The sequence below is a fragment of the Arvicola amphibius genome, chromosome 12 (genome assembly GCF_903992535.2).
Source record: "Arvicola amphibius chromosome 12, mArvAmp1.2, whole genome shotgun sequence".
In the NCBI taxonomy this organism is placed as follows: Eukaryota; Metazoa; Chordata; class Mammalia; order Rodentia; family Cricetidae; genus Arvicola; species Arvicola amphibius.
Genome location: NC_052058.2, coordinates 64,249,486 through 64,268,542, shown reverse-complemented (window position 1 = coordinate 64,268,542; position 19,057 = coordinate 64,249,486). Strand labels below are relative to the sequence as shown.

General features: G+C 36.2%; 1 protein-coding gene across 2 annotated transcripts in view; it reads right to left on the bottom strand.

The window, feature by feature from the left end:
• Rasal2 (RAS protein activator like 2) overlaps positions 1-19,057 on the bottom strand; it is a 293,856-nt gene that overhangs the window by 151,125 nt on the left and 123,674 nt on the right. For both annotated transcript variants that reach the window (XM_038348684.2, XM_038348685.2), the window contains exon 2: positions 16,264-16,391. In XM_038348684.2, the coding sequence (XP_038204612.1) occupies positions 16,264-16,391 (128 nt within the window). The remainder of the gene's footprint in view (positions 1-16,263; positions 16,392-19,057) is intronic.

Sequence of the window (19,057 nt, the reverse complement as noted above, 5' to 3'; positions counted from 1 at the left end):
ATAATAAAAATTATGATGATGATAACTAATAATAATAATAATAATAAATCAGCCTTACTATTTGGGCCTAAAATTTATAGTCAATTATTTTCTCCAAGTCTTAACAGAGATGCTTCATTTCTAATGTTTAAAGTTAAACTATTATCACACATTTTATTCAAAATATTTATTTTTTTAGGTTGTTTTACTCTAGATTCAAAGAAAAGAAAACATCATGAGATTTAAATTTCTTTCTAAAATTTATTATTTATGTATTTACATAGTGTGTGTATGTGTGTGAGAGAGATGTATTCGTGTGTTATTTGCATGCCCACACAAGCCAAGAGAAGGCACTGACATACCCTTCAAGCTGGAGATAAGATCAGCTAGCTATAAACTACCTCATCTGAGTACTGGCAACTGAACTCTGTAAAAGCAGCAAGTGTTCTTAACCACCGAGCCAACACTCCAGTATCCCTAAGATGAAATTTCTCAAGAATATTTTATTGTCTTAAAGTCTAGACTGCTCCTTAGATACAATATTTTAAAGATACCTATTTATTGGTAATCTCATTCCTTTCAAATGAATCAAATCAGAGTTGACAAATCTTAGGATTCTGTTACAGAGACAGTTTCAGATAGCAAGTTTCTCTTTTGACTATTCTAAATTTATTTGACCATGTCATAACATTTTTTTCAAGAATTGTTCTTATTAACTTATACATCTCCCAGTTTCTATGACTTGAGAATAGTTTTTACATTTCTTTGGCCTTGGACTGGGCTTCTGGAGTGTCAGTCTGGAGTCAAAAAAAAAAAGGGGGGGGGGGGGGGAGGAAAGAAGAGATAAGGGGGGGGAGAGAGAAGAATTAAGTACTTTAACTCCTCTCTTCAATAAAAGAAGAAAGCAGAAAGGAATAAGAATAATAGTTTCTAAGGTGTGTTTACAACAAAATAAAATGTAAGTTTTAGTTTCTTTGTCCTCTTGGCAAACTGTCCATGACACCCGCAGTGCAAGGTGGTTCATGTAGTGTTTATATTCACACACGCACATATATGCTTTCTATAAATTATGTTTCACCTTACTTATAATCACATGGAAATTAATTTCAATTTATTCTGTAATTAACAGAGTCTTATAATTCACATTCCCAGGCTCCACCCACACTCCCTAAATCAGAAATGTGGCAGAGTTCAATGCTCTGTTTCAACAGGATTCAGATGCTTACTCCAAGTTGACAGCCACTGCCATAAGGTATAGTTTTCTGTCCTTCCTACCGTAGATAAGCATCTCAATATAAGACTCTCAACATTCCTCAAATTGTAATCATCCAATAGGGCTTTGAAACCTTACCAGTGTTAAGACATTCAAGGCAGGTAAAGCTGAGGACTGCTCATCTATTTTCGATGTCGCTAACTATTCTACTCTTAAATCTTGGCCATAGGCTCTTAGTAAACCAAGATACATAAACTACTTAGCTTTACTAAACTTCAATTTCTGTGCTTTTGAGGTATGGTCTCCCATAGATTCTAGGAGTAGTGAAGTTAGTTTAAAAGAATCTCTCCCTGGCAAGTTCAGGCCTCTCTGATCAGCATAACAGTGACTAGCTCTCAATCTGTTCTCAGTCTTTAGTTGTCCTCTGGAAAAACCTCTTCCCTGCAAAAACATAGTAGAACTCTTGGCCAGGATCTCTAGATAGGCTGCTGTTCAGTAGAGCTGCACTTCTCCGGAGGTTCTCTGCCTTCTCAGCTTGAAGTGTGGATTGCTGGGCCACAATTGGGAAATTGTACATGGCAGGCAGCTGCAGTAAAATGACCAATGCAGTGTTAGGCTGCACACTATCACCATGAATAATAAATAAATATGTGTATTGGGGAAGGGGCTGGTTTTATTGTTTACAGAATAAGATTTAGTCACTTTATCATATCAGTTACTTTATCATACCTGGTGATAAATACTTATTTTCTTTTACTAAAATTCTTGCAACAAATTCTTTACTGGTATCTGCCCCTTAAATCTGCATTTTAATACATGCTAGTTCACAACGCAAATATGATCATGTCATTCCGAGGCTTACTGCCCTTCAGTGGTTCTCCTTTGCTCCAGCAGTGATTTTCAAAGGAGAGGTGTTATGTTTGCAGGGGAAGAAGATCATTTCTACTTCAACTAGAACATAAGTCTCTTCAGCCTTTTAGGAACTGTATGTAAGTGTTTCTACTATGATAGGGCTCAAAAGAACTACCCCATGAAGTGCAAGCTCCTCAACAGAGTACACAGGTTTCCCACAACCTGTGTCCAATTTCAGACTTTATAGCTCAAAAACACTGATTGCTTGCCCAAATATAGCCCCTACTTTACAGTTCAGTGCCCGTTTCATTTATTCTCTCAACTTTAAACACCATAACTCATTTTTTTTTTCTATTCTGTACCTGTCAGAAAAATTCCTATGCATCCTAAGGTTCAGGATAGATACTGGCACTTCCAGGACTCTGCCCTCTGTACTAATGCCCTAATTGGTCATTAAAATACAATTGTCTTAGCTTCCTCCCATAACACTCTTTCATCACCCTAGTTATTATACTGATTTATAACTTTCAACTAATTTCATGTAGATTAACAGTTTGTACCTTACAATACCCAAATCTTAAAATAACCACAAAACCACAAATGAATGAATAAATCTTTTATGGCAGGATGGGGACCATTTTAGGCAAAGAAAAAAAATAATATCAGGAAAGAGATTAGTTAACATGCATTTTTAAAATGTGTTTTGGAAGATTAATAGGCCAAATGACTAGAGTTTCTTAAGAGAGAGAAGCAGGAGAATACCAAAATATATCATGACACACTTAACACCACAGGCCATGTCTAATTCAAAGAACATTAGATATGAGAAATGATAGTCTCCTGACTAGCCTTTCTTTTTCTTACCACTTCTTCTTTCAATATATACTACATTTAGAGCCCTCATTTTTAAAATCAAATTTCCTTTTTATTAAGCTTTCTTTGATAATCACCCACTACCAGTAAACTCTAAATGATATATGTAGTTAAATCAAGGTTCTTTAGTAAATGAATTACTTCTATTATCCAGTTTAACTGTATGATTCATCAAATATCACTTTTAAAAATACTTTTTATTTATGTGTATTTGTGCAAACCCTAACACATATATGTGTACCACATGTATACACATGTCCATGGAGGGCAGAAGAAGACACGAGATTCCCTGAAACTGGAGTTATTGATGGTTATGAGCCATCCAATATAGTGCTGGGAACTAAACTTGGATCTTTTGCAGCAAGTACTCATATGCAGATTTTCTGTCCTGTGAGACAACTCCCAAATAACCACAAAGAGACGTAATATTAATTATAAATGTTTGGTCGATAGCTTAGACTTGTTACTAACTAGCTATTACAATTTAAATTAACCCATATTTCTTATTTATGTTCTACCATGTGGCTTGGTCCCTTTCTTCAGCATGGCAGGATCATCTTGCTTCTCCCTGCATTTCCAAGTGACTTCACTCTCCTTCAACTCAAGAGAGCTCTCTTCCTGTCCACAAGTACTGCCTAACCTCTTTCTGCCTAACAATTGGCCATTTAGTTCCTTACTAAACCCATGAGACAACACATCTTCACACTGTACAAAACAATTATTTCACGACAAGTACTTTAGCAGTTCATCTCTTCAACTTCACTTTTTGTCTTATTTCTATTACCAAGTTTGTTAGAGAAAAGGAGACCTGGGTTTTTATCTTTGCAATTTCTAACACAGAAATGCACAAACTGTGAACATTACATTTGTTAAATAATTAGAAAATTATTCTGAATGAAATATGTCATGGATACCTAGTCCCAGGGTTTACCAGTTAATTTTTAGATGTCTGCAAAGTCCAACTGCTATTTTCATCAATATATCTAAGGATAAATATATCTTCGAGCAAATTATATTTTAAAATGACATTATGACTGCCTTGCTGCCTACACAACTAGCATCCTGCTTTAAAATCCCAAACAATGGGAACTTGAGAGATGGCTCAGTGTTTAAGACCCCTTGCACTCCTCCAGAGGGCCCAGGTTCAATTCCCAGCTCCACACAGCAGTTCACAACCATAAATAATGTAGTCCCGTGGAATCTGATACCATCTTCTGTGTGCAGTTTTACATGCAGACAAAACACGCATATACAAATGTAAATAGATGGGTAGATAGATTAGATAGATAGATAGATAGATAGATAGATAGATAGATAGATAGATAGATAGATAGATAAATCTTTAGAAAGATCAGAAACACAGAAAGCATATTTAAGAAAAAATGGAGCTCGGTTTACCTTGATAGGTTAACACTGCTAAAAGAAACTCATAAATTCAGGTTTCTTCTGTATTTTGATGTTGGCTACACCTGAGAGAGCATGATTGTTTTCTCTATCATTTTCTCTCCACTCCTTAATCTGTAGTTTACTTGATCTTATCTCTTGAAAGGAAAATGGAACTCAAAGGCCTCAGATGCCCACTTTAAACAGGCTTTGGATCAAGACTTATGGGTTTCTCCTTGGACACATGCAATTAAATAAATTTCATAACACATAAGCAATATACATACAAAAAATTCACTGAACCAAGGAGTTTTTTTTTTTTCCAAGGTGACATTTTTGGCAAACTTCTTTTAAGATTTTGCCAAGATCCACCCTTCTGCTATATTCCCAAACTGCTAATTTGGTATATTTATTATATTCCATGTGTACCCCTCAAACAGATTTTATCCAATCTGACAAGAAACACACAGAGATAAAAGAAGGCATTAAAACAAAACAAAACAGAAAACCGCACATTCACTTCTGAGTGATAGCTAGACTATGATAGTCTTTGCAGACGGCAACAGTACCTGGCTAAGCATTCTGTTTAAATCCATAGCGGGTCTCTTGATTAATCTTTAAACAAAGAAACACTTCCAAGATAAGCTGATTAGAGTTTAAAACAACCTTTTAAGATATTTTTAGCAGGGCAATCATTAAACTCTTCAAAAAACTGTCAACTATTCAATAGAAGTTCCAAGTTTTCCTTCTGTGTGCATAAAAGGTAGGAAGTTATTATATCACAATCCTTCCCAAAAAAATGAATTTCCAATTATTTTCTCTAATTAACAATATATAAAACGTTTTTTTGAATAACAGATACAACAATTGTTTCATATTTTCCTTTTTTAAAAGACTTAATAAGCATTTCTGACTTGATAATGGTAGAACAAATTGCCTGTCTCAAGGCGATAAATACTACTTTACACAAAAGCATCTTTTCATCGTTCCTTACTTAGCTCAATGAAATATTCTTCTTTCTAGCTCAACTATTTGTTTCCATTTTCTTTTACTCATTGCTCCTTATGACCGACAGAATTCTTTGTTTAGGAGGCAAATCTGACAATATCATTAACCTAATAAACAGATTCCATGATGTTCAGGATCATTTAAGAAAGTAAAGTCTGAATACTCTACCTTGGTCTCCTGCTGTAGGAATTTCTACAGACAGTAGCCTTTAAGTTACCCACCAACTTGTGTGTGGCCTCTTATACTATATATGCTAATATACTGCACACATTAGGTCTCTCTCTCTTCCTCTCCCTCTCCCTCTCCCAGCGGCGTGATTCAGTTCCTGTTACCCGTTCATGCAGAGGATGTTGATCTGTGAATCTACCCTTAAATAAACAACCTTTTATTATACTCAATTCTGAGCTAGTGTGGGATTTCTTTTTAGTGTCCTTCTTCACACATACCGGGTAAACTGTCTTAAAGGCCTAACCTGTCGACAGCCCAGAAAGTCTCCCAACCCTGCCCGCATTGCTTGCTTTTACCTAATCAGTTTTTTCTAAAGCCTCACCACAGCAGGGCTAACTGCTTGCAGCAACCTGGAAATTTCCCAAGCTTGCAGATATCCCCTGGCCCAATACCATGTTCCTTGCAGTGTGGCAGCTTGTGTAACTTCTGGTTTATGCTCCCTGCCCATGAGTTCTGGGCTTATTGTTCTGTGTATAAAATTGATTTAACTGCTTTTAATTTGTCAAGCAAACCATATTTCTCAGCATTTAACCAGTACCAAGGCGGGAAACTAAAGCGGTCAGGACCATTTGTTGTGTCATGACTGTTGCATTGCTGCTAGACGTGACTCTGCAACCCTGATACCTGCTGGACAATAAAGATTATAACATCTAAAACAATTTACCGGGCCTCATAACAGCTAATTAATAAATCAATGGGCTTGAAATTTATATAATGGCAGACAAAATTACCACTGAAACTTTTAGTAACTTTTTTGCTAATACTATAGATTGTATTTTGCAAGGCTTATACGGTTATCATAATACATCCATTTATTGAATATTGGGACTCAGTTTTTTTCTTCATATTATATCCTTAAGAAAATAGTTTGATAACAGAGTCAAGAATGAGGAACTTTTAGGAATGATACGGTCTTTACAGACTAATAATGAACAGCTAGATGACAGGATTATTATCATCAAAAATCAAGTGTTTTCTGAAAAAAAAAATAGTATTGAAAAGGGTAACATTAATTTGACAGACAAAACTGAATCCATGTCTAAGGGTACTGAAAAGTTATCTGAAAGAATTCATACTGTTGAATTTGACAATCAAAATTTGTTAAAAAGTTATGATAGGTTAGCAGACAGAGTATCTTTCCAGGAAGGCAACCTGCACGCTACCCAAATAATGTCCAATGATGAGATGTTATCTTTAAAGAAAAACTTCAGACCTTGGAATCACAAGGGCAGAATGAGGACCAAAGGCTAGGTGCCTCAATGAAATCACTAGAAATATATGCAGGCCAGGGAATTCAGGGTTTAAAAAAGACAATAGTAAAAAGATTTGAAACGATTGAGGAAATTATTAGAGCTGATGAGCAGGGAAAGAAGGTACAAAGACAGGATTTAATATCGCCAGTAGCTGTCAGAGATGACTTACCCAGGGTTTTAGCTTCCTACCCTGTAATCTGACAAAACATCAAGTTCTAAAGGTGGAAAAGAATCCAAAGAAAGTAAATGGATACCTATAGGAATGAATGATCTAAAAAAAATTAAGCAGGCTGCCACTTATGGCTTGCACTCTGCATTTGTTAGGAATATGGTAAAGATATGGGCTTCTAGCATTAAATCCACACTACATGACTGGCTGGATGATGGACCTCAACTGATATTTAAATGCTATTTCAGAGAAGAGGTTAAAATGTTAGAAAAACAGTAAAAATCTAAAGGACTTGAGACTTCCCAAGACCAAATTCTTGGTGAGGGCAATTATGCGGACCCACAAGCTCAAGCTCTTTACAAGGAACAAATTTTGTCCCTATGCCACAAAGCCGCCTTAAATGCTTGGGACAGGATTCAAGAACCAAGAAAACTAGTTGAATCACATACCAGGGTTAAACAGGGCCAGAGAGAACCCTTTACTGACTTTTTACAAAGACTAACTAAGGCTATACAAATAGGAGTAACAGGACCCAGATGCTATACGAGTACTTATTGAATCTCTGGCTTTTGAAAATGCCAACTTAGAAGGCAAAAAGATAGATAGTTGGGCCTTTAAAGGTTAGATCAGTCCCAATGGATGAGTGGATCCTGCATATAATGAACATTGAGATGTTTGACTATAATACTCAATCTTGGGTAGGAGAAGCAATTTCCAAAGGTATGAGGAGACATCAAAATGCAAAATGTTTTAATTGTGGTAGAATAGGACATCTGAGAAGGGATTGTAGACAAGGAATTCCTAGGAATAATGTCTCCTTTAAGAATGGCAAGAATAGGAGGACTCAGCCTTCAGGTATATCTAGAAGGTGTGGTAAAGGTCGACATTAGACCAATGAATGCAGATTAACAAATGACAGATAAGACAACCTGATACCATCAGGAAACTCCTTAGAAGGGCCTTCGAGAAAAGTGGTCCAGTCATTCCCAGTCACTGTGGAGGACATGTCTCACCAGGAAAATTTAAAAATATAGAGCCATCTCTAAAAAAAAACTATAATGTTGTGTATGGTGAAATAAACATGGAGGATAAATCAAAAAATTTCAATAGGAATTAGGAAACATATACTCTGGCAGACTTCTATAAATGATCTAAGACCAAAGCTAAGAGTGTATATAAATGGCATTGTAATTGTGGGTTTGATAGACATGGGTGCAATGTGAGTATCATTACTCCAGAATCTTGGCATCCACATTGGCCTCTTCAAGAGACAGGTGTTTAATTACTAGAAATTGGAACCCTATGTCAGTGAAACAAAACACGAGATGGGTTGAATGCACAGGGACAGAAGTACAGAGACAAAGGCTGAGGCTGTATGTGGCTATATTGCAGTGAATTTATGAGGTCGTAACCTGCTCCAGCAATGAAACATCCAAATTAACATTGCTGCAGTACCAGAAACTCATAATTCTGGGAAGAATATTATAAGGTACTATACACAAAGGTCACCAGCCAGTCAGGCTGTACAAGAACACAAAGCAACTCTCAACAGCCCTACCCTTAAAATGCTTAACTGAAAAACCAATATGGGTTAAACAGTGACCATTACCAGAAGATAAACTGCAAGCTTTACAACAGCTGGATGCTCACTATATTGAAGAATCAACCAGCCCTTGGAATCTTCCTGTATTTGTTGTTAAAAAGAAATCTGGTGAATGAAGAATGGTGACAGATCTAAGAGCTGTCAACAAAGTAATTCAAACTATGGGCCCTCTATAATCTGGAATTCCTCTGCCTTCTCTATGACCATAAGGATGGTCTCTTATAGTTAATGATTTAAAAGACTGTTTCTTCACTATACCTTTACAAGAAAAGGACAGAGAAAAATTTGCATTCACAGTGCCTACTTATAATAATTGTCAACTTACTAGGAGATACCAATAATCCGTACTTCCACAAGGAATATTCAATAGCCCCACCCTATCCCAATAAATTGTAAGTCAGCCATTGGAAATACGTAAAAAAAATTTCATAAATCTGTAATTTACCGTTACATGGATGACATTTTGCTATCTGATTCAAACATAGATACTTTAGAAAGAATGTCTGAAGAAGTAAACAAATTTTTGCCTAAATGAAGATTACAATTTGCTCCTGAAAAAATACAGAGAGGAGATTCTATCAATTAAATAGGTTATAAAATAGGTTTACAGAAAATTAGAACACAAAAGGCACAAATTAGGAGAGATCAATTACATACTCTTAATGACTTTCAAAGATCATTAGGAGACATTTCCAGTCTACGACCAGCTGTTGGGATAACACCTGATCTAAACAAAACTTTAGATGGTAATAAAGACTTAAACAGTCCCAGAGAATTATCAGCTAAAGCGGGAGAGGAATTGATTACTGTTGAAGAGAAATTACAGGAGGCACATGAGGATAGGGTGAATCCAAATCTAAATTGCATTTGTCATATTGCCTTCCAGAATTTCTTCTACAGAAATTTTAATGCAGAGGGAAGATACTATCTTAGAATGGATATTTTTACCACATAAACAAATTAAAAGTAAAAAATTAAAAACTTAAGGCTGGAGAGATGGCTCAGAGGTTAAGAGCACAGGCTGTTCTGCCAGAGGTCCTGAGTTCAATTCCCAGCAACCATATGGTAGCTCACAACCATCTGTAATGAGATCTGGTGACCTCTTCTGGCCTACAGGTATACATGCAGGCAGAACACTGTGTACTTAACAAATAAAAAAAATTAAAAACTTATGTGGAAGAAGACTTGGAAATAATTATAAATGGAAAACAGACTTTGTCAACTAGCAAGTATAAACCCAGCAGAGATTATATTGTCTTTTACTACTGATGAAATTAAAAAATTATAGGAAGATAATGAACCTTGGCAAAGAGCTTGTGCTAATTTTTAAAGAGAGATTAATAGCAATTATTCCAAAAGTAATAGAATTAACCTTATAAAGAGAATAATTGGATCCTTCCCCACATTGTATGGGTCACACCAATAACTGGAGCCCGTACATTCTAACTGAGGCAAATAAATAGGGAAAGGCAGGTTACAAAATAGAAGATTTAAGTAAAGTGGAACAAAGCCCTTATAATACTGTCCAAAAGGCAGAATTATAGGCTATTCTCATGGTACTAAGAGAATTTAAAGAACCTCTCAATATAGTTACTGATTCACAACATGCAGAAAGAGTTGTCTTGCACATTAAAATAGCTGAATTTACACCAGATGATACAGAATTGACTTCATTACTCATACAGATTCAAGACATAATCAGGAATAGGCTTGTTCCATATACATAACACACATCCAATACATACGAGTCTGCAAGGTCCTCGAACACAAAGTAATGTAGAAATTGATCGATTATTGATTGGAAATGTGTTGAAGGCCTCAGAATTTCTTTAAAAAAATCATGTCAACAGCAAAGGTTTAAAGAAAAAGTTTTTTATTACATGCTAAGGAGATTATAAAGAGATGGACTGCTTGCTCTTTCTATAACCAACACCACTACCTGCAGGGAGTAACCCAAAGGATACTCAAAAAAATGAAATCTGGCAGATGGATGTGTTCCACTTTGCAGAATTTGTAAAACTAAAATATGTACACCATACCAGTGACACATATTCAGGTTTTCAATGAGCAACAGCTTTGAGCTCAGAAAAATCTGATTCAGTAATCAAACATTTATTAGAAGTTATGACCATCATTGGTATACCTGCACAAATAAAGACAAATAATGGTTCAGCATGTCTCTAATAAAAAGAAACAGTTTTTTGTTTATTATAATATAAAACAGGTATACCACACAATCCTACAGGTCAGGCAGTTATAGAAAGATCAAATTGAACTATAAAGAATATGTCAAACAGAAAGGGATGGAAAATACCCCTGTAAATAGATTACATAATGCTTTATAGACCTTGAATTTTCTTAACAGTAGTGAGAAAGGGATAACAGCAGCAAAGAGACATTGTATAATAAAAAAGTCTTCTGAATTAAATCAGCTGGTGTATTTCAAGGTTGTGTTGACCTTACAATGTAAGCCAGGAGATCTGCTATGTTAGGGAAGGGGTTTTGCTCTTGTTTCCACAGGAGAAAAAAAGCTGTGGATACCATCAAAATAAAGATTCAGCATGAAAAAGAGAAACCTCTTGAAAAAGAGAAATGACAGCTCATCTACAGACGTGACAGTCATACAGGTGGTAAGAAAACCTCATAAGGGTTGGTGCACGGTTCTGTTTTTGTCTTTGCAGGAAAATATTAATCTTCAAAAAGTGGAGAAACCTTGGACACCTGGATGCCTAAAGATGAAAAGAAAGCTATCCAGAAAGAATCAACAAGCAAAGAGAAATCTGTATTATCTGCATGGCAAAATTTGATTATCTGGACATATATACATTTCTACTTAAAAATAAGAGCTGGCTTTGAAGTTGGACAATGGTTCTGTCCTCTAAATCCAAGCATGTTGTTAAAAGGAAAATTCAGAATGTCTGTCTCATGTCAGGAGCCATCTGGTATGGGACAGAAAGAAGATAGGTTATAAGGAAATATTTTACTTTTCTCCATGCTCATTTTGTCTATATTGTATCTTTCGTTGAATATATGTCTATATGAATAATGTTTAAGTTTTCTACAATGAACAGTAAATTTTTCTGCAGTAATCTTTGAAGCTTCCAGGAAGAAGATGGGGTCCCACTACAATGACTTCACCTGGTTGATATGATGTCATGATGCTACTATGAGACAGGTTTTTGGGTACCAGCTGTGGAAATGGTGCACCTTCTTACAACGTTCTGGCCAGAACTCCAAATAAGAACTTAAAAAAATAAAACAAAACAAACAAAACCCTATCGGCTACTCAGAATCTATTTGCAATTATACAAAACAGCAATCTTGAAACTTAACCATCATTTTACCTTTACAGGATCCCATATATAAAATATTGCTTCCATGACAGCTGGTAGTAATTCTAGAAGACGACGTCCCCTCTCCCAAAAAAGTTTGTTCTCAGGATTAGGGACACCATTTTAGGGTTGATTATTACTCGTATGGGGTTGGGGGTTGGGGCAGAAATTAAGTGGGCTCAGAAAAAAAAAGGAGGAAAACTGAATGGGATAAGTAGATTAGTGTGAACTTATAACAACAACAACAACAATAATAATAATAGAAAGTAATGGAGTGAATACTTGTGGGCCATTATTTATGAACAATTTATACTGATATAGTTTCTTTATATTGATACAAGTTCAAATTATATTTGTTATATTGAATATGCTCCTATTTCTGTTTACAATATTTGTACACCGATGCAATGTTATTTTGTCATATTGTATGCATGCATGTTTCCATCTCTGTTTAAGACATTTTGTATATTGATACAATTTTAGGATATCATATTATTTATCATATTGGATTATGTATTTCTACCTCTGATCAGGATATTTATACACTGTTTATACTTTGAGGTCATGTCCTCCTTTATTGCATAGTTTTTTAATATTCTTATATAAAGTATTAATCTTTAAGTTATATAGGTATTAAGTATTATAAGTCAATAGTCGTGTTTGTTATACTTTTAGTCAGACTAATTAAGTCCTTTAGATATATGGAGATTGTATTCTGCATAGACAGGTAACTTTCAACCACTTCAAAGAGCTGTAGATAGCATTTAAATAACTTATGATTCTGTTGACGTGAGACATGATTGCTCTTGGCAGCACCAATCTATTTCCGAGAGAGTGTTGAGCAAAGATACTCCACTTGGAGTTTGTTTGGGTACAACTGGCCTTGGGCAAGGAACTGCCCGTGCCTCGACCACTGACAAAGTGCACAATGTCTGGACTGGACAAGCAGAATACACGTAAAAAAGACTGTCAAGTCTTGCCAAGACAGGATAAGACAGTTTTGAAAATTTGCCTGCCTCTGAAAATGGTCTGTCAGTTACTCTAGGCCTTAGTCAAAGTTGGTTGCTTCAATATTGCAAATGAGACTTTGGGTGATTGCACAGGCAGCCAGTTATCTCTATCATCTTGACTGCACTTGCTGTCTACTCAAGTAATATTATCTCCCTTTTCGGGCCTTTGATAAGGTCGAAGATTAGATAGTTGTAGTTACCGTCATCTTAGAATCTAGCCAAGCCATCTCCAATACAAGACTTTGACTCCTTAGGATAGAATGTTGTTAAAACATTAAGATAGGTTCCTTGCTTAATATTGTTTATGCTGGTTGTAATTCTAACTTTATATTTGATATCTGTTCCCAGTATACATAGTTTTCTATTGGGTTTGGAACTCTCTTATTTAAAGAAAGAGGAGGAGGTGCTGCAGGAGCTCCTTTGGCCAATAGCCTTTAAGATACCAGCCCATTTGGGCGTGGTCTCTTATACTATAAATGCAACTGTAAGGCATACACTCACTCTCTTGCTTCTGGCTACTAGACTCTGTTCCTGTTCCCTGTTCGAGAAGAAGACTATGATCTAGGACAGCGATGGGTAAGTCTCCCCTAAATAAATTACTCTTTATTATAAGTAATTCTGAACTAGTGTGGGATTATTTTGTATATTCTATCATCAGACTTGTAGGAGAAAAAGTGAGCAATGATACCTGAGGAAAGAATGCTTGAACAACAACGATAATGAAAAAAAAGTCTAAGGTCTTGGGACAAGAACATGCCTGAAGTGCTTTAAAATAGTGATGAAATCAGTGTGTTTGGAATTGTAGCGAGTTGAGGAAGTTTGGGTTTTAATACTTGAAAGGACTGAATCACTTTCAATTGAGAATGAAACGACCTCTCCAAGATTTAGAAGTGAAAATCAGGCCTCAGCATGAGTCATGATGGAGAAGGGAAGCAAACAGATATATGAGTCTAGAGAAGAGAGATGTGTCTTTAATACATAAAACTGGGAATCATAAGCATTAGAGGGACATATTAAGTCATAAGATTGAATGAAATCCCATAGGAAAGGGTGAGGTGCAAGACTGAACTGTGTGTGTGGTGTTCTCACAAAGAGAGAATAAATTTATAAAGAAGATTTACAAGCTGGAAGGTAGTGGTTCACGCCTTTAATCCCACCACTCAGGAGGCAGAGACAGGCAAATCTCTGTGAGTTCAAGGCCAGCCTGTTCTACAACAGCTAGTTGCTGAACAGGCTCCAGAGCTACAAAGAAACCCTGTCTCAAAAAAGCAAAAACAAAACCAAGAACAAGAAGATGTAGAAGAAACTACAAGCGGCAAGAAGAAAGAAAAATAAAAGTGCAACCAATAGAAGAAAATTACTTTTAGAGAAGCAATGTGATTAACAGAGCAAATAAGGTAAGAACTCAGCTCTGATGGTGACAGCGTGGAGATGACAAGTGAGCTCGCAAGAACAACTTTAGATCTGCATGAGTAAGAAGAGTCTACCTGGAACACATGTAAGAGGGGAAAGACCTAGGAGTGACATCTTGAGCTATGGCAAGCTCAGTCAATCTAGATTACAAGGCAAAGCACTGTAAATAAAAAATAAAAAAAATAGGAAAAATAGGAAAAAAATTAAAAAAGAAAAAGGAGAGAAATTGGAAAAGGTGTGAAGAATGGAGGAAAATGAAGACAAAAAAGAAATAGAAAATGAACTTAGAAATTCTAATATTTCTAATATTTTCTGCTAAAAGAAAATAAAAGAAATGAGGTACAAATGAAAGCCTATATAATACAATTTAAGTTGTTTTAATTGTTCTGTTTTAAATACAAGAAAATACTAGTATAGTGATGAAAAAGATAAGGTAAGGAAGAAAATATCTGAAGTTACATTCCATGTTTCTGTGACCAAACACCTGACGAGAAGGAACTTAAATGAGAAGAGTTTGGCTAGTTTTGTAGATTAAAGGAACACTGTCCATATGACAGAGAGGGCATGGTGGTAGAAGCATAAGGTGGCTGGCAAGTTGATGCCCACGGTCAGAAATAGAGATGAATTCTGATTCCCTGCTGACTTTCTTCAGGAACTCAGTCAATAAGAATGCAGCCTGCATTCAGGGTGGATCCATGTCCTCCTAATCTTCCAACTGCGCTTCATCCCTGTATTAAAGGGTTATATACAGATTCAGGAAAGTTGAGAATCACTACTGCTCTAGAGGAATAGAAAGTGTCCCTAGAACATAATGTTCATGTGAATTACAACCCATGTGCCTTAGATCTATACACTCTGGTATCTCTCCCTTATGGGTTTCAAGAAGCTCAATGATAAAGAACACATCAAAACAATCTTCTCTGTCTTCAAGTAAGATTTGGCCAGGAGGGACACTGATCTCAAAAAAAGAAGAGTCGGGTGTTTATTCTCTCTTCTTTCTGGATTCCCATTAGTATCTGGGACAGGCTGTGCTCTTTTTCTTCATGCAATTATGGTTCACTGATCTATAAAAATTGGGCTTTCATCCACTGTCCTGAGAACTATAGTTATAGCTGCTTTCTGCTACTGCTAGCTCATGTGTACTTCTATATCATTTGCTAAGATCCTTATTCTTCCCACACTTCTTTAAATTATCCATTTATCAAAATCTTTCCATTAATCTGCTGAGTGTGCAGTCTGCTTTCATTGGATTTTGTCTTACTTAGGGTTTCTACTACTATGATAAAACACAGCTACCAAAAGTGATGGGAAGGAAACGATCTATTTCAGCTTAGTTTCAAATCACAGTTCATCACTGAGGGAATTCAAAATAGGAACTCAAACACAGCAGGAACCTGGAGGCTGATGCAGAGACCAGAAAGGACTGACATATTCAGCTTGCTTTCTTATACCGTTCAGGACCACCCATCTAGGGGTGGCATCACCCACAGTGAGCTAAGCCCTCCCACATCAATCAAGAAAATATACCACAGACTTGCCCACAAGCCAATCTAGTAAGGACATTTTCCCAACTGAGGATCCTTCTTTCTAAATAACTCTACCTTGTGTCAAGATGACATACAACTAGTCAGCACAGGAGTAAGCTGATACAATTTAGTCCCACTAGATCATTTGTAGGACCAGGTTTCCACAACTTAATACCTTCCCATTCCAAATTTATCAACTCAATATGAATTTTAGTGTTTTCTTATTCAAAATCCAGCCCTCTCTTGCAGAACTTGCTATTTCATTGCAGCAACATAATCATTATGACAATGGCCCCCATTTAGACTGTACTTTATGGTTGATAGAGCCTATATTTGTACAATGCAACTTTATCAAAAAACAAAGAAAAAGCACGTAACTTCAGAAATGTGCTTAAAAATGAATAGTAGCTTTGCATCTTACCTCTTTCTCCTTGTTGAGCAACACCAGCTGGCTGTCTGTGAGAATGCAGTACTTCCTCTCCCATGATGTTGTGTCAGTGTAGGGTGACTGACCACAAGATAGACGATGGGTGGGTGGTCCTTTTACATCTGTATAGCAAAAGAGAAAAACAAATTATCATTCTCATACCTGGTATACCAGTATTTGAAATAAAAGATTCTCTAAAGGTAACTTAACAGACATGATTCTAAACATGAATCCCAAACTATTATAATGAAGAAAAACATGTTTCTACAATCTGCAGAGAAGCTCAAACACACAATAAGAAAACAGCACAAACTTGACACTGTAAACAACACATGGTATTTAGACTTAAACAATAGGAAGTTGCTTCAGAGCTAAACCAATACTATTCAAAATAAAAAAAGAAGAAAGGAAAAAGATTTCTAGCCTTTGGACAAAGAGGATGTTAATGTACATTTTGAATATACAATGAATCAAGAACTGAATGAGTAGCCAGGCAGTGGTGGTGCATGCCTTTAATCCCAGTATTTGGGAAGTAGAGGCAGGTAAATATCTGTGAGTTTGAGGCTAACCTGGTCTATAGAAAGAGTTTCAGGATAGACAGAGCTACACAGATAAACCCTGTCTAGAGAAGAGAAGGGGGGGGTAGGAAAGGGAAGGGAAGGGAAGGGAAGGGAAGGGAAGGGAAGGGAAGGGAAGGGAAGGGAAGGGAAGGGAAGGGAAGGGAAGGGAAGGGACGGGAAGGGAAGGGAAGGGAAGGGAAGGGAAGGGAAGGGAAGGGAAGGGAAGGGAAAAGGAAAAAATGGAGTGAGCAAAGTTAAGAGTGGACTGCTACTTCTACAAACTGGACTTACAAGAACTGGAGCTACTTAAACTATAGCATCACATTACCACTAGAGGCCAGTAAGATCTTAAAACACACAAAATGATTTCTTTAAAGGAAGATTTAAAGATGCATTACTACCGTGCCATTTTAAAAGGTGAGGGTGCCTAACATTAAAACAAACTGTGTTAACAATCACCGAGTCCCAATTGATCACTATTATCTTTGCTCCTTTAAAGTGCTTTAATATGAACTGTTGACTCGTTTGTATTATGAAGTGTGGAATATACCTTAATAATAATTACATATTAGATAATTAAATAAAGATTTTATGATAGTTCCTTACATGTACTAAAAGCTGTTTGGCCACAAAGGACTAATTCCTTTTATGAATATACAAAAAACAATCGCTTCAAATGCCTTATTTATCACTATTAAGGTATGCTACAGAAGCAATCTAAACTGAAGACATTAGAAAACAAATACCTACATGGGCAAGGCTGTTGTAAATCCTAAGTAGCATGTATGAATGGCACTGAGTTCAATAAATGCAAATGATTTCTAGCTATCTCAAGTTGTAATCACCCAAATAGCAAAATTAAGGAAGATATGTGTAGAAAGATACAACTCAAAGCTCTTAAGTACGTATCTCTCCTTTCAAATTCTGTATGTGTTAAATAATACCTTCCAATTTTTTCTGACTTAAATTCCTAGCCTCTATGGGTCTATTTAACTATGTCTTATTTTAGGGAGCTCACCAATGCCTCCAAAAATAACTCAAGATCTATGAACCAATAATACCAAGAATTTGGCTAAACATAGTACTGATTCATAGGAAAGTATTGCCTCAGCATCCTGTTTCTATCTGTGCTGTAAAATACATAGTAGTTACATATGGCATTCACAGAATCTCCATTCCATACCTATAGCTTTTTCTTTGTTAGTCTAATTGTCTTTATTTAATGTTAAAACTGCATCCTAATTTATCCTAAGGATTTGAAAAATTTAAATACACTCTTAATCCTTTGGACATGTACATAATATTCTTATCTATAGTTAAAAGTTATATCAAAACTGATCAGAATCATATGCTTTAGATAAATGAGTTATATTTTATCTCAACAGAGGCTTGATTCCAGAGTCAAATATAAAGACAACTTAAACAGAGAGAAACAGGTCTATGTTAAATAGAAACACAGTGACTTACACAAGTTTTATTCAAGTGACTAACTTTATTACACAAATTAGTCACGTATAACCCAAACTGTCCACTGTATGACACTAAAGCACGATGGCACCAATAAGCCCTATCCTTTAAAAATCAGAATCTTAGCTATCATATTGATGACATAATTCATAAATCTACATTAGCACTAAACTTAAGAAATAAATTACTTGTGTGATCCTGAATAATTTCTGTAAGCCTCCCAACATTTTCCCTTTGTGTAAGCTGAACTTTATTCTAGTTTTTTCATGGTATGTGAAATAAGGAACAATAAAGGATATTGACACCAAGAGTCATTTTAAGTTCACTGATAAATGTAGGATGAACTAAAAAATTTAGACAAATTTTTAAAAATCTGTCTAAAATGAGAGATTGATTAGCCATTACAGAGGTCAGTATTGTTAATTTTTTAACTATTTCCAGCAGGGTTTTTTTCCCCATGATCTCACACATGGGACACAGATGGCCCACGACGCTCTGTGACAGAATCGAACAACGGGACCAGACAAGGGATTTGAACCCAGGCCCTCGGACTCGCAAGCGCCACACTTAACAGGCTGAGCTACTGCTCAGCTCCGGCAGGGTTTTGGTGGTGGCACACGCCTTTAATCCCAGCACTCGGGAGGCAGAGGCAGGCGGATCTCTGTGAGTTCGAGACCAGCCTGGTCTACAAGAGCTAGTTTCAGGACAGGCTCCAAAGCTACAGAGAAACCCTGTATCGAAAAACCAAAAAAAAAAAAAAA